Source organism: Mugil cephalus, chromosome 3 (assembly GCF_022458985.1).
Source record: "Mugil cephalus isolate CIBA_MC_2020 chromosome 3, CIBA_Mcephalus_1.1, whole genome shotgun sequence".
NCBI classification, from domain to species: domain Eukaryota; kingdom Metazoa; phylum Chordata; class Actinopteri; order Mugiliformes; family Mugilidae; genus Mugil; species Mugil cephalus.
In genome coordinates this window covers 10166844-10181502 of record NC_061772.1, presented here as the reverse complement: position 1 = coordinate 10181502, position 14659 = coordinate 10166844, and the positions used below count along the sequence as shown (strand labels likewise).

The 14659-nt window shown below is 39.8% G+C and overlaps 1 protein-coding gene across 1 annotated transcript in view; it reads left to right on the top strand.

Annotated features, from left to right (window-relative positions):
* LOC125005839 (CUB and sushi domain-containing protein 1-like) overlaps positions 1–14659 on the top strand; it is a 372481-nt gene that overhangs the window by 199683 nt on the left and 158139 nt on the right. The window contains exons 6-8 of the mRNA XM_047581471.1: positions 215–327; positions 1086–1163; positions 10178–10259. Of these exons, the coding sequence (XP_047437427.1) occupies positions 215–327; positions 1086–1163; positions 10178–10259 (273 nt within the window). The remainder of the gene's footprint in view (positions 1–214; positions 328–1085; positions 1164–10177; positions 10260–14659) is intronic.

Below are 14659 nucleotides of genomic sequence, written 5' to 3'. Positions count from 1 at the left end.
CTCTCCCGTCTGCCTCGTCTTGTTGTGCTGGATTCTGTAATAATACGGTATAAGTACGGTAAGTAGCGAAAAGTTACTGCATTGACAGGCTGCTCCACTCCAGTTATAAAAATACATCTCAGCAGGCCTTAACGTTTGCCTCTGCCCACATTAACGGCTGTTGGATTTTTCCTTTGATTTTAATAAAGATTATTTTTAATTTTCTTATTCCCAGGCTGACTGGTACCACTCTGCCATCGCCGGTTATCTCAAATAAGAACTGGCTTCGGATACATTTCACGTCAGACAGCAACCACAGAAGAAAAGGATTCAGTGCTCAGTACCAAGGTATGCCATGCTCTTTTAAACTCACCACTACTACTATCTGTTCTTGGTGTCAACCCTGTCCCCTACATGACGTTTAATTGTATGAATGTGTTGACTGTTTGGGATACATTTACAAACTAATCCACTTTTGTGAAACACAACTCCTTTTCACTTAAAGTGGCTCATGGTTTTGCATCACAACTGTGTTAGATGAAACGAAGAAGGGCATTTGTTGGACACATAAGAAGTCTGAAATCACCTGAATGGACTTGCAGGACCCTTCCTGTCATCTAACAGGCTGCTTATCAGGCTTAATTAGTGTCTTTTAAGAAGGATGTTAGTTTTCATGTGCTAGTTTAAATTTAATTGGCTATTCCCAAAACAAGACACCGTGATCCAAGGCCTGCCTGTTTTCTCGCTTGCCTCACTTCCTGTCTTCTTGCCATTGGTGCTTCTCTCATTTCAACCGTGCGTGTGGGTCTGTTTGTGCGCTTGTGCGTGAGATACAGATACGCTTTTCATGCCAAGTCTGCTTCTCAGTGGAATTTAGTATAGTTGTAGCACAGATTTTCTGTTATCCTCTGTAGTGCTGCCACTTAGGATAAAATAGATGGAATAAATTTTAATGCTGCTCCCCTCCTTTGCTCATCTACCCATTTATTCTCCTCTCTTGTCCCCACACGTCTGCGTTCTTTAATTCTTTCTCCAGTTCTAATTTTTAATTCCTGCCACTGTTCCATATTTCAGGCAATAACCTCTGTGTCTTTTCCTTTCTGCAGTGAAGAAAGCAATAGAGTTAAAGTCCAGAGGGGTGAAGATGATGCCCAGCAAAGAGTCCAGTCACAAAAATGCAGTCTGTGAGTACACGACCGCCTTCTGCTTTTTGTCTCGTCGTTGTTGATGGTGTTTCCAAACGTCATTTAGACAACCTTTAAAGCACAGATGAAACGCACTCTGTCACACACACCCACGTGCGCACACAACACACGCTCGCACAAAGGCACGTACTGTATGTACACAAGGACGCACAGGTTCCATCCATCTTTGATGCGGCAGGAGCAGAGATTTCATCTATTTTTCAGTGAGGCTGACCTTCTCTGAGACAAGGATTAGCATCGCACTCTCCTCTTTAAGTTTCTGTCTGTGACAGCTTCGGAAATATAATTATTTAAGTTCACATTGTTCCTACAATTTAGTTATTTGCAGGCCGACCCACCGACACACGTGTCCCATGAAAACTCCTCATATATTTGAGTTTATTAAAGGTTTCTCTTTCACTGGTTTCTTTAACTTCCTTTAAAGGACATTTTTAAGACTTCCACTGTCGCACGCTGTGCACCTCTCTGTGCTCACGTCAGAAAGAGGACCCAACAGCAGACCATATGAAGCTGAATTCATCCCACCTTTCTGCTGGTTGTCACTGAGATGGATAATACAATATGAATTTCCAAAAGCTAAGTGGAGTCTAGAGGATTGGCGATGTGGCTCAAAACTGGAAGCCTTTCCACTGTATCATATTCATCCCACCCCCTGGAGGGGCCGCAGAGAATCCTGAAAGAGACAATGAAGTCATTAATTGGAAAGCCAGCAACAGCCTCCATCTGAGACTGTAAAGCCAGGGAAGAAACTGTACTGTTGTTTAGGGAACAATAATGAGGGCCAAGTTAAAAAAAAAAAAAAAAAAATGAAAAAAAAATCAATGAAATATTTCTTTAATGTCTGTCTCACTACAGCATTTTATTCTCACTTCTATTTCATGCAGAGCTCATACTGTACACTCTACAGTCTGATTTATTTTGGTCAATCCCTACCTCTTTTTTTTTTGTAAAATGTAAAGAAAATACAATGCAGAATAACAGTTTAACAAATAGAGATGTTAAAATCTCTCACCAGCATTGGCACTTTTTCAGGTGCAGGCTTAAATAACCTTTGTGTGCTGCCTAGTGTAGATGATGATTCTGTAATAAAACTTTGATAAAAGCTGCTCAACCTGTTTATCTAAAAAAAAAAGAATATTGGGAAGAGAAAAGCCCAGGCAGCACAAAGAAAAAGCGAAAGACAAAGCTTTGTCAGTGACAGTTTCGAGATGATTTATCACCACTCCATCAATCGTTTGTTTGAATTCTGGGAACTAATGTGCTCAGTAGGTGTCACGTTTTTTTTCACTTTGGAATTTAAAAGAAAGCAAGTGTTTAAGCATTCAAATATTTACCCAGTTTCAGCTTTGTGGTGTCTTCAAACATGAGGAACCAACTTCACAAGCTATTGTTTGTACAGGGATTAGAATAAGTCAGTTGTCATTTAAGAAGACGAGGAGGAAAGCAGTGCCAGATTAGGTGAAGGTCTTCTGTTTGTGTAGTGTGTGATTAGATGATCCCCAGAGGAGATGGAGGCAAGGGCACTTCTATGTCGACAACATACTGTTCAAAAGACAACATACATACCTTAACCTTCTCTGGTGGTGGATATATTTCTTGGCATCTTGGCGATGCCCCTAAAACAGCAGCCACATCATGTGATGGAAGCTCTTAATTATCATGGAAGCTCAAACTTGTACCTTTTCCATTGCGTAACATTTAACTTCATAATAAAATCCTCATCAATAATTCTGCAGATTTACACGCTCAGCCAAGCATGCCTTACTGCAATTAACATTACTACGAAGGTTTATTTTGTGTGTGTGTGTATGTGATAGACAAATTACATGTGCTTGCGTTCCTCTTCGTGTGTTGCTGGAATTAAACTTTAACCTGGTGTGTGCGTGTGTTTGGGTGCTTTCATATGAGGAGTTCCTTGGCTAAATCACTTTATTAGGTTCATCAAAGAAGTGGTGCTTTTATTCCAATTTCATGTGTATACATTAAAATACACAGCTATTGTTTTTCTTTTCTTCTTACAAGAACATCCATTAACAAGTCATCTTACTGTGGAGTACGAGTCTTTCTGCACACATTTTAAAATAAATTACACTGCAGCAGTCTGAAACAGAGTCTGTATTTATCTAAAAATATATTGACATTCAAAACAACCTCTGAACCTTAGAGCAGTAAAAACCCAGGCCCCTAAAGGCCCACATCTTACTGTGCATTTGTTTCCCCTCGTGATGTAAAATCACAGTAATCACCAGTGGTACTTGGATGTATGCTTGAAAACTCTCAAAAGCACCTATCCCACTTGTGAAATGATTGCCGCGCTTAAGCGAATGAGCTCTGTTATTTGTAATCATTATGTGGTGCCAAAGAATAATGATAATGACTGTGAACTGTGCTGTCCAGGGATTCCTTAAGCTTCTGCTGCTCTAGGCACCAATGAGAAATTTCTCAGCATGGGACCCATGCTCATTGAAAACATGACCAAACCAGAGCAAATGTGGATTTTCACATTGGCTCAGTGAGGTTAACCCAACACGGGCCGACAGATTGGCAACCAGGGTCATTAAAGCGTTGAAAGAGTAAAACCAAGGTCTACTTTTGGTCCTGAACCAGTCTTTGAATAACGCTTCTTTACAGTGTATGACTCCCAGTTGTAATATTATGACTCTATGGTAGAGAGTTTACAGTCTTTATGCAATATATAATCATTAGAAAGAGCCAGAGACTGATGGTAATGAGTTTTACCTGTCTAGAGAATGGAGCGCTTATGAATCATAATCTAAAAGACGGTCTGTAACAGCCTCTAGCCTATATTAAAGCGCAGTCTAATAGACATACACGCGAGAATATGTTTAAATGAGTTTGCAAATGGTCTGGAATGTTTATGAATGAAGGTTATTTTAAGGACTAGAAACCAATGTGATCCTTAAGGCTAAATAAGTTAATATTATATCATAAAGTCTATGGATGAGATAAGATGAGAACATGCTAAAACTGGATAGCATCAGTGGCAACTAGAACTATTTAAAGCAGCTCAAATGGAAGCAACCCATCTTGTAGTTACCCTCTCACAGCAGTAACATTAGCTCACTGCTGAGGATGTGTCATAATTATAGAGGGGCTGAAAGATTGTGATTAAGGAGTTTTACTCCCCAGACAATGACCTAGAACTGTAATGAATCATCATTGTGAGAGTGTGATTTATAATCAGTGTTTTCACAGGATTGTCAGGAAAGGTGGCTTCAGTCTACTCAAATGAAAGTGATGCGAAAAAGTAAAACTTAACATCGCAAGACCTAAAATCAAAAGAGGGAACCTCACCTCTGTTAATGCGTTTTGATTAAAGCTCACAGTCATGCCGTCTTTGTCATTTCTCTTTCATTACATTACAATTTGTTTCTTTGTGTGTGTGTGTATGTGTTTTTTTGTTTTTTGTTTTTTCTTTGCGGGGGATCTTGTGAGCCCAACACAGTGATGCTGAGATAAATAACTTGAGGCTTCAGCTCTCAGGTTGATTGACCTGTGAGCATGAGAAGGTGGAGGAGAAAGAGAGGACAGATTGGATAAGAGGCAACGAGAAGAGGCCAGTGGAAGAGAGCATATCAACAAATTGCACTTCACACATTTCTCTCCTTGTACAGCAGGCATCTGAAGAGCACCTCAAAAGCCCTTACCTGAAACACATGTCAACTGATCACACACACACACACACACACACACACACACACACACAAACACACACACACAAACACACAAACATCCACTCCTACGTTCTCCTTGCCTCTCCTTGCATCCTATCTCACTGTCTTAGTGTGTGTTTTCTTTTTTAACATTTCATCTGCCAATGGCAGTTGTACTACATCCCACATGCATATATGTGTAATTATTTTCTGTCTCCCATTCCCTGGGCCTTTGGTTTGTAACTCAGCGACAAGACTTCTGTAAATGTGGAATAGGTATCAAGTTTCATGTACACCCTCGCAACACATGTTCAGTATGACACATGACTGGCTTTGTTTTTAATTCTTTTCTAGCAATGAATTCATTCATGAACTGAAGACCACACGTTTAATTGATGTAAGGAAGTTGATTGTTAGACGGAAAATAGAAAATAGATGGACAAATAAAAGGGGATGGATTAAAGGGGTGAAAGGGTAAGAGTGGTTGAAGGAAAAGTATAAGAAGAGCTGGATATTTAGACAGATTATGGTCTTTGGATGTGGACCCGGGAGCCATGTCTGAGGAAAATTTGGTTCCATCTAATGCTGGTTCCCATAATGAAAAAAGGAAGAGAAAGCAGAGAAACTGGAGGGATTTGGAGGATAAGGGTTGAAAAGAGACGGACACTTTTATAGGTAAATGTTGGAAACAGAATGATGAGATAGTGGCCATGTTCCTGAAGTTATTATAACTTGATTTAAATGACTGTCTGTAAAAGTGTTGCTAGTAACACTGCTTATTATAAACACATGCTCCTCGATGCAGGTGCCAGAACAATGGTGCCGGTCTCAATTCCTCACGCCTTCAAACATTTTAGATATGTGTTTGTTTACCGTTTTCATTTTTAAATGAAAAAGATGTTCAGAGTGCTGTGTGGGAGCTCTAGTAAAGTAATAATTTAAGAGTAAGAGTACATTATGTTGATTTAAATGTAATGGATAGTTTCCTTAATTGTAAGTTACGTTCTAGTGTTAGACTCACTTGAGTATTTGTGACGGCCAGAACTAATAGTTCATGATACACTCGTGTCTTAAGAAGAACACAGGTGTCACCTCCGGTCTGGCACTGTAGAGGAATAGTGGTGTTGGCAGCAGCCGCATAAGCTCTTTATGCTTGTTACGTACCGAAAGACTGGAGCTCTTGGCTTCCATGTTTAAAGCACAAAAGGTCCGTGACTTTTATGCTTTAAACAACACGTTAACAACATTACTGATACTTCTTCATCCAAGAAATGTGTGTGGACGCAGCAAGTGACTTAACAGTGTCACCTACCTTTGTAATCACAACACTGATCAGGCATAACATTATGACCAATATTGTGTAGGTCTCCTTTGTGCCTCCGAAACAGTTGTGACTCATCAGAGAAAGGTTATGGGCCTTCTGAGGGCGTCCTGTGGTGCCTGGTAACAGGATGTTGTTAGTGGGGGGGGGGGGGGGGGGGGGGGGGGGGCTCTGGATCTTATGGCTGCTGCCCTATGTGGGGCTTCCTGGTCTGGTCTAGGTGGGTGTCTATGTCTACATAACGTCCACATAAAAAAGATTTTCCAGCAGGACACTGAATTGTCACAAGATAGTCAATGTTATTTAGGGGCTAAACAGACTCTATTATAATTTTAGATAAATATGATTTTTTAACACTGAATGAGACAGAACCAAGGTTGTGTCATCTGTAAACATTATTGGAGAAAGGATATTAGAACATTAAACAAATCATTAATATAAATAAGAAATAATAATGGCCCAAGAATGGACCCTTGTGGGATCCCACGGAGTAATCTGGCTTTACTAGAACAGTAACCCTTAAAACAAACAAATTGTTTTGTGTTTTAACTGTACAATAAATGTAGATTGACCTTTGCAGGACTGTACTATAGAGGTAATATTTGGGCACAAGGTAAAGTGGCATCTACAACGCACCTCAGTGAAGCCAAAGACTCATCAACATCGACAAGAAAATGTATCTATTTTCTCCCCAAATTTTCTAAAAAGTTTAATTTTGTAGATGAAAGGTTTGCAGAAGACACTTTAACGATATGGAAATGACATTACGCATCAGGAGCTTGTTGAACGGCCTTTCAAGTGCAAATGCAGGATTAAGTCAGCTTGAGGAATTTTGACACAAGCCCAGCAGTAATATTTGTCAGCCTCCTTTTTTTTTTTTTTTTTTTTTTTTTTTTATAACAATCTCATGTTGTTTGCTAGAGCTGGATTTGTATCTGCAGCGTGGATCTTTGTATTTGATGCCAGTAAAGCCATCTAAACATGAGTGGAAGTGATGAGAGATTGTGAAAGCAGAATTGTGTTTGTGCTGTGATTTTGGGACAGAACATCAAAAACACAGTAGAGCAACAAGACAGCTTGTTCTGTTTGCATCATATCTCACGCAAGCATGCATATACCACGTCTATACACTCAAAAGGCTTCAGCTCACACAGAACACAACCTCACAAAGGCAGAAAATCAGTCATCCATCTTTTATGCTAAGATGCACAAAACTTTGGCATCCTTTTGTAAATTGCAGCTAATGTGTGCGAGAGAAAAAAGGCAGCCTGAGCATGCTGTGCATACAAAAGTAGAAAGGAGGAGTGAGTGGGAACAGATGCAGATTAGAAAAACAGGAAGAAGCAAGAGAGAAAGATGGAGGAAAAGATAGGCAGAAAGAAAAATAGGAGCGTTAAGAGGTCAGAAATGGCTCTTTCTGCCGGTCATATTTTATAACCCTCCGAGATAATCTATTTCATTTGCGCTGCTCTCGCCCCTTTGCAACATTCTCCTCATTTCCTTGCATTTTATTTATTCCCTCCTTCCTCTGCCTGTATTTTTTTGTGTCTCGCTAACCATCATTACTCATCCACAGTGTTCCATTAAGACAGAGCTGGTCTAAACTGGTTCCTGTCATGTTGTCTGGTCTCATTTACATTTACATTACGAAACTCGGCATGCCACAGATGCTCCCAGCCAGAGAAGAGTCTAAAGCCAATGCAATATCCCGAATATAGGCTGGACAAAATTTGTTATGTGTTTTGTGCCTTTAAAAAAAAAAAAAAAAAAAAAAAAACTGATTACAGAGATAGATGAGACAAGCAGGGTGGAATGAGATGCTGAAAAGTGATAACTGAGAACACCCCTCTAGGTTAAGTCTATACATGTGCTGGTTGGAACATTTGTTCCCATTTTAATTTTCATGCAAAACCTGCCTGTAATTTAATGTCCTCTGTTAACTCTTCATGTCATTTCCACTCTACATGTTCGAATTTTGAAAAAAAAAGAAAATGTATGGCATTTATGGTTACAGATGAATTTGCAGTTTTTCATTTTTCTCCATGGGCTGGAAAGCTGAACGTGTTTTGTCAGGTCCGTTGCGGTTTGCAGCTTTTGAGGGTTTTTTCGAGAACCCGCTGTATCAAATGAGTGCAGTCTGTGAGCAACATGGGTGCAAGTGACGATGCAGTGCGTTTGCTCAAACAAAACAGTGTGTTTCCTGTTCAGACTGTGCCTGTTTACAACACGCAGATTTATTTCATCAAATACGGTACATGCAAACACCCCCGATGAAGAAAGCGACATGCTGTTGTGACAGCGTAACACAAAACGACTGTAACAGCTGTAATATGACGAAAACCCAACTTCACACCCAAACCTGCTCTGATTTGCTTTGGTAGTATTACATCTGCGAAGCAACAACCAACAAAGACCCGTACGTACGTATCTGAAACTAATTAGTAACTGCTATCGAAAAGTTAAGTGAAACAGTAAAGGTAACAGTGGCGGTAAAGATGCGTGAAATGAAAATACTGCATTGACAATGAAAAGTTTCCAAATGGTATTTCAGTACAGACCTTTAATTAAAAAAAAAAAAAAAAGCTTAGCTTAGCTACTTTACCACCTCAAGTTTCCACAGTTTTTATTAACACTGAGAATTGTGTCAAGTGTGTCATTGATCTCTGGTGTACTACATTAACACTCTGTTCGGCAACATGGTGAAGATCTAAAGGACACTGTTCATGTAAAGGAGACACTTAAATGTCTGCAAAGTTAACAATAAGAGGTGATAATGCTAGGTTATTCTATGCTACGCTTGCATTTATCTACAATGTAAAATAAATTATCTCCGTTCCACTTATCGAAGCGTAGTTTAGCTGTAGTATTCTGAATGATGGCACTAGCAGCTCTGTGGCAGATCTGAGGACAAAATGTTGCAGTAATCAAGACTTAATGAAACAAAGTCGTCAATTAGGTCAGAAGGCATGGTCAGAGGACATTTTCTGCTATTGCATCTTTTAGAGGAGAAAAACAAGGCCCTCTCGATGACGAAACGAAAAGGGCAAAATCAAACTAAAAGGTTTTGGCCTGTGAAACTTAAAACGTCTTCAAATTCACTGTTGTTAAGAATGAATGAATTGGGCTTTCAGGAGGTGACACCACAGCATAGGTTGTGGCTCTGTGTATATCTTGATCTCGGTGTTATCCATGCTGACTCACAGGCTTAGTGGAATCCTTTATAGCACCACCAACCCAACAGGTAACTGGCCACTTGACTGGTCAAAGTTGAGTTATATGTGAGCTGCCTTTTTACAAAGACCAGCCCAAGACATGGCGAAGATCCAGTTATGTACTTTATGTTCCATGATCTTGTGTGATAGCTAATTGCCTACTCTGATCATTACCTGCTGATTTCCAGAATTCAGTCACACTGTTACTTCTCCAGTGAAAGAAACACTTCACTTCATTAGAGAACAGTTGAGACTTGTCTTTTTTGTTTTGTGTTACTCTACACAGCTGTGCAAATCACAAAATCCAACTAATGGAAATGTTAATAGTGGTAATGTGTAAAAGAAAACAACTTTTTTTTCCTGTTTAAGTTTTTATTATTTTATCTATCAGGTAGGGAAACAAACAGTTTTTATACTTAGGGTTGTGCATCAGATTAAGCTAGATATAAAGATCCATTTTAAAATATAAAAGATGACTGATTTGCTTTGAACTCATAACAATTGGGTTTATTCCTCACAGTTATCCAATTCATGCTTAACCACTTGAATGTCATCTTATGTCAAAACTCTCAGATGCTTTCACAATAACAAGAACTATTTTTTCACCTGTCACATTTGTCTTACGGTAGAAAGAGGTAGGAGGGCAAGTTTAATGATTACCTGTCAACATACTGTACCGTGACTCTAAATATGAAAAGACTTTGTGAGTAAGATGTAAATGCATTACCCCAAAGAAGACAGACTTTTATATATTTATATGTGTGTGTGTTTTCTTTTATTTTTCAGTGAGTCAGAGTGGTCTTGCCGGTGATGTTTGTCCAGATCCCGGAGTTCCTGAAAACGGCAAGAGGATGGGCTCTGCCTTCCAGTAAGTTGACAGTTTTTCAGACTCAAGAAGAATATAATTTCTCTCAGCTGCCTCCAGATACCACTAGTCAAAACCAAATATGTCTAGATCGTCCACTGTGGTTGGGTTATAGTTGATGTATGTGCAGAAGTCTGCAAAAATGATCTCACTCAGGTCCCAGTTCTTCAGCTTAAAGATTACTTTTGCCAACCTGCCACAAGTCATCGGAGGCTGTGAGGAGGGAAAGTCTCTCAGTTATATTGTAAAAAAGCATTTGTTTTCGAACAGTACAACCAAGTTTACAGGGTTAGTTTATCTCCCCTCTTGCCCCTTGTTGGCTTAACTTGACACTGCTGGATACCAGATTGAGGGGTGGGGGGTGATACCTGATGAGCTTGGCCTAGATCAGATGACTGCTCAGGACCGTTCCTGTTTGTTCAAAAAAATCCTCAGAGACGCACAGGACTTCAGGGTTATTTCTTCAGAAGCCACAGTGTGCTGTAGTTTTTCTTTCCTTCACTCATGAAAATCCCTTTAACTTCTGATCTGAGAGTCAGTGTCAGTCTGTTCCAGTTCCGGTCCCAGAAGTTGTCCAATGAGAGGGGAACGTCCTTAAGTACTCATGCATTTTCAGGGAGACTGAAGTGTTTTGAGGTTTATTTATCATCTTAAATAATATATGTGTGTTGGGGACCTGTTGTTACAGCACTGGCTTTTTAGGCATGAAGAGCCTTGCATAACGGGACTGAAACTTCAAAAACTCTCAAAGTCACATTCGCAGTCTTTTAGATCTTCTGAAAGCAGAGCTGTTAAGTGCTTAGTCAAGATGACTGGGGATGCTTGAGGACTGTGAGGGTGTCAGAGGTGGCAAGTAATGCATCACATTTACTCTGTTATATGTACTTCAGTGACTTTTTTGATGTCAAGAGGCTAGTCTGCCGATCCTAGGTCTGCTCGCGCTCTATTGGCATACCTCAGGGACGTCCTTCACAAGGCTATTCATGACAGCATAAAGCTGAGGCTATAATGGAAAATTAAGCTTAGACTCACTGTTTCCCCTTTGCAAACTGCACTGTAACGGCTAATACTGAATAAACCAACCACAGTGCAGAGTGCAGCAGTGAAGTCAGTATATCTACACTGATGCTGAAATGACAGAAAGTTGAAGTTCTGATGTTAAAACCATAGACCGCATAAAGATGGACGGCAGAACAGCTCCTCAAAAGTGAAGTCAAATTAAGTAGAGCACCCCCTGGTGACTGGCTCCAGTATAGGTCATAAGCTCCACCCCCTCCATGTTAGTGGATGGAACTTGGACCAAACTAAAACACTAAAATACACATTGAATACATTTTTCAAGGACGGTTTCAGTAATGTTAACATATAGAATAGCTAAGTAGCTATAGAAACAGGATGTTACATAATGCTGCCCATATTGCCGGGAAAATAGTGTTGGTTTGGCCAATGCAAGTAAGTGGCAACACATTTTCCATATTTATTCATTCTACAGTTAAATCTAATAATCCTAACAGTATACACGCAGTAACTATATTCAACACTACTTATTCTGCTTTAGCTGCAATGTATTCTTTGCAATGTAATGAACACAAAAAGTGTTTCCGTCAGAAAATAAAACTGACTGTCTTGTTCAGAACTGGTATTGATGTGCATCCTGGGTGATCTGACCACAAGTGAGCAGTTCTTAGCATGTGTGTACATCTAGATTAAAACCCCCACATGTGGTTAAAGTGACCACTTGTAATTTGATCACAATCCTGTACGTAAATAAATAAACACATACAGTAGGCTTACATTATGTGCGGTGCAGTAAACTGTTGTGCAAACAGCTGCTCTCACAGTGCTGCAGTTTCACAGTAACAAACAGCGCTGTTTATTGTGCATGAATGTGCTATTATGATAGAAACTGTGTACTTTAATGAGCTGTCTCTCCACCCTCACTACTCATACTCAGTAATCTCTTTTGCATATGTGTTCACACAAAATAATAATTCTGTAATCACAAGTGAATCCCAAATGCAAAGGTGTCCCATTGGTTTCTGATCACTAGATGCCTGTTAATACCAGGCCTGTGCCTTATTTTTCATGCACATTACTCATATGCGGTCGTCTGTAGATAAATAACCAAATGGACCTAAATGAGTCATCTGGTCTGGTTGCATTATCTTCAATATCATCATCTTACTAGGTTAAGAAATGTTACAGACGTACTGCCTATAGTAGCCTCACCCCATGCAATGAATGTGTAACACACTGATCTAAGATGCGTTGTCCTTCTTTGATTGAATAATGTGGGTCTAAATAATTTCAGTTTATGTAATCTCATTGCATATGCTGGAATTACTGGCCTTATCAGATTTTCCGATTTGTTCGAGCGACACACCGCTCAGCCATGACATTTAAAAAGCAAAACAAAACACAACATTAGTCATCTTGTTTCAAGGCGTTCTTCTGCTGGGAAATCTTTTGTCCTGTCATTCACGTGGATGTTACTTAGACACATACCACCCATCAAATTGCTGTTGAAGACCAAACACCCCCACCCCACGGCAACAACACTCCAACCAACAGCAGCAGCCGTCCAAAGTAAGACAATCCGAGATGCCTTGGGTGTTGACCTGGCCTCCAAACACCCCAGTTCCCAAACTGATCCCAAAGTATCTGGGCCTATGTGTTGCAAGAGAAGTTATCACTAACAACAACCCAACTACCAATGTCAGATGTCACAGGACACCCTCAAAAGGCCTATGTCCATACTTCAACAAGAACTGTTTTTGGAGGCAGAACAGACACCTGCAAACTATCAGGCAGGTGGTTTTAATGTTATGATTGACTAGATTTCCATCTTACAAAAGTAAGTAACTCAGTCTATCATTTTAATGGATACTTTTTCCTGAATAATGTTTTTACAAAGCAAACAGTGCTTTAGTCATAATGTCGTGGGCCAGGACCAGGGCCAAGAGTGGAGTAGCCCAGGTAGTGACTCCTCTACTCATCTGTTGTACGTGCAGATGTGTTTGACCTTCCTCTCACATCATATTATCTACCTGACCTTGGACGATATATATCTGTGCTTTGCGTCTTTAATCATTCTTAATAGGACAAGGATTCTTGTGATCACACAAGTGTAACCCAAATTTCTATCATTAGCATTTTATTAAATCCATCCCTCATAATTGCAAACAGGTGTAGCATATATAATTAAACTCACACGTCAAAGTGTATTAGTACGACGCATACATAAAAATGGTGTTATTAAGTTGGTTCTATTTTTAGTTATTGCTGTTACTGTCAGGGTTTACACCACCAATGGAAAATGTAAAGAAATGGTAGATGGGAGAGAACTTGAAAGCCCAGAAGAGTGACGCCTTTAAGTGAGGTAAACGTTGCTGCCGGGTGGTATGAGAGCAACAGAGATCTGAAGATGTTCTCCTGATTGGTAGAGAGCAAGTGGTAAGTAGGTGAAGTGTGTCATAATGCGCCATATGATATAAAAGCATGAGGCATTATATGCAGCATTGCTTTGAAGTAACACGTGTGTTATGGTTTGGCTTGCTGGAAACATAATTAGTTTCAAAAGACTTTTTGGTTTCAGGTCATAAAGTGAATTATGGAGAGTGCTTGTTTCACTCTCCATTGCTCTAAATTTAATTTTTAATACATTATCTTTTTTTTGGCTAAAATCAGGATGTTAGATTAGTAGAGAACATACACTTTCTGACCACTTATATATACAAATATTGTAAGAATGTTTTCAGTATTTCCTGAAAAACACTGTTCCTGTGCAGCAGGGTATTACTGATCAACTAGAAAGATAGAAACAATCCCATCGGAGGCCCGGCTTCAAACTAACAGCCTTCCTAACAGTGATGCTACAATGATATAGAGCTTGTAGAGTACTGTTACAATGAGGGTGTTGAGACGAGCCCACCTCACAGTGCTCCCATGTGGACTGTGTTGTGCTGCAGCCCTCGGGCCGCCTCCGTCCAAGTCTGAGTTCAGTTCTGGAGATGGAAGGGAGTGTTTCATAAGTCAGAGCTCGGTTAACAAGGACTTGGCGGACATGGATTTTCAAAATATTCGCTCCATGGTGTCTGTCACATAATCAGCAGATAGGGAGACATAATTTCATTTAATCAGGAGTGAGCAATTATAAAATAATCATCTCTCCCTACGACTCATCCACTCGGCATCATTGAGGCAGCTGGAGTTTTGTAATGTTTCTCTTATGCTTCTGAAAGAGTCAATGCAGGCATTGCATTTTTTCTGAGACTGTTTTCAGGCCAAACACTTTTAAACGATAATCATCCTATAATCTCCAGCTCCTGCTGCTCTTTTTTATTTTTTTTTTACTATTAGCAATTATGACTGCAGAAGAATGTCCCTCACTATTATTGGAGTTG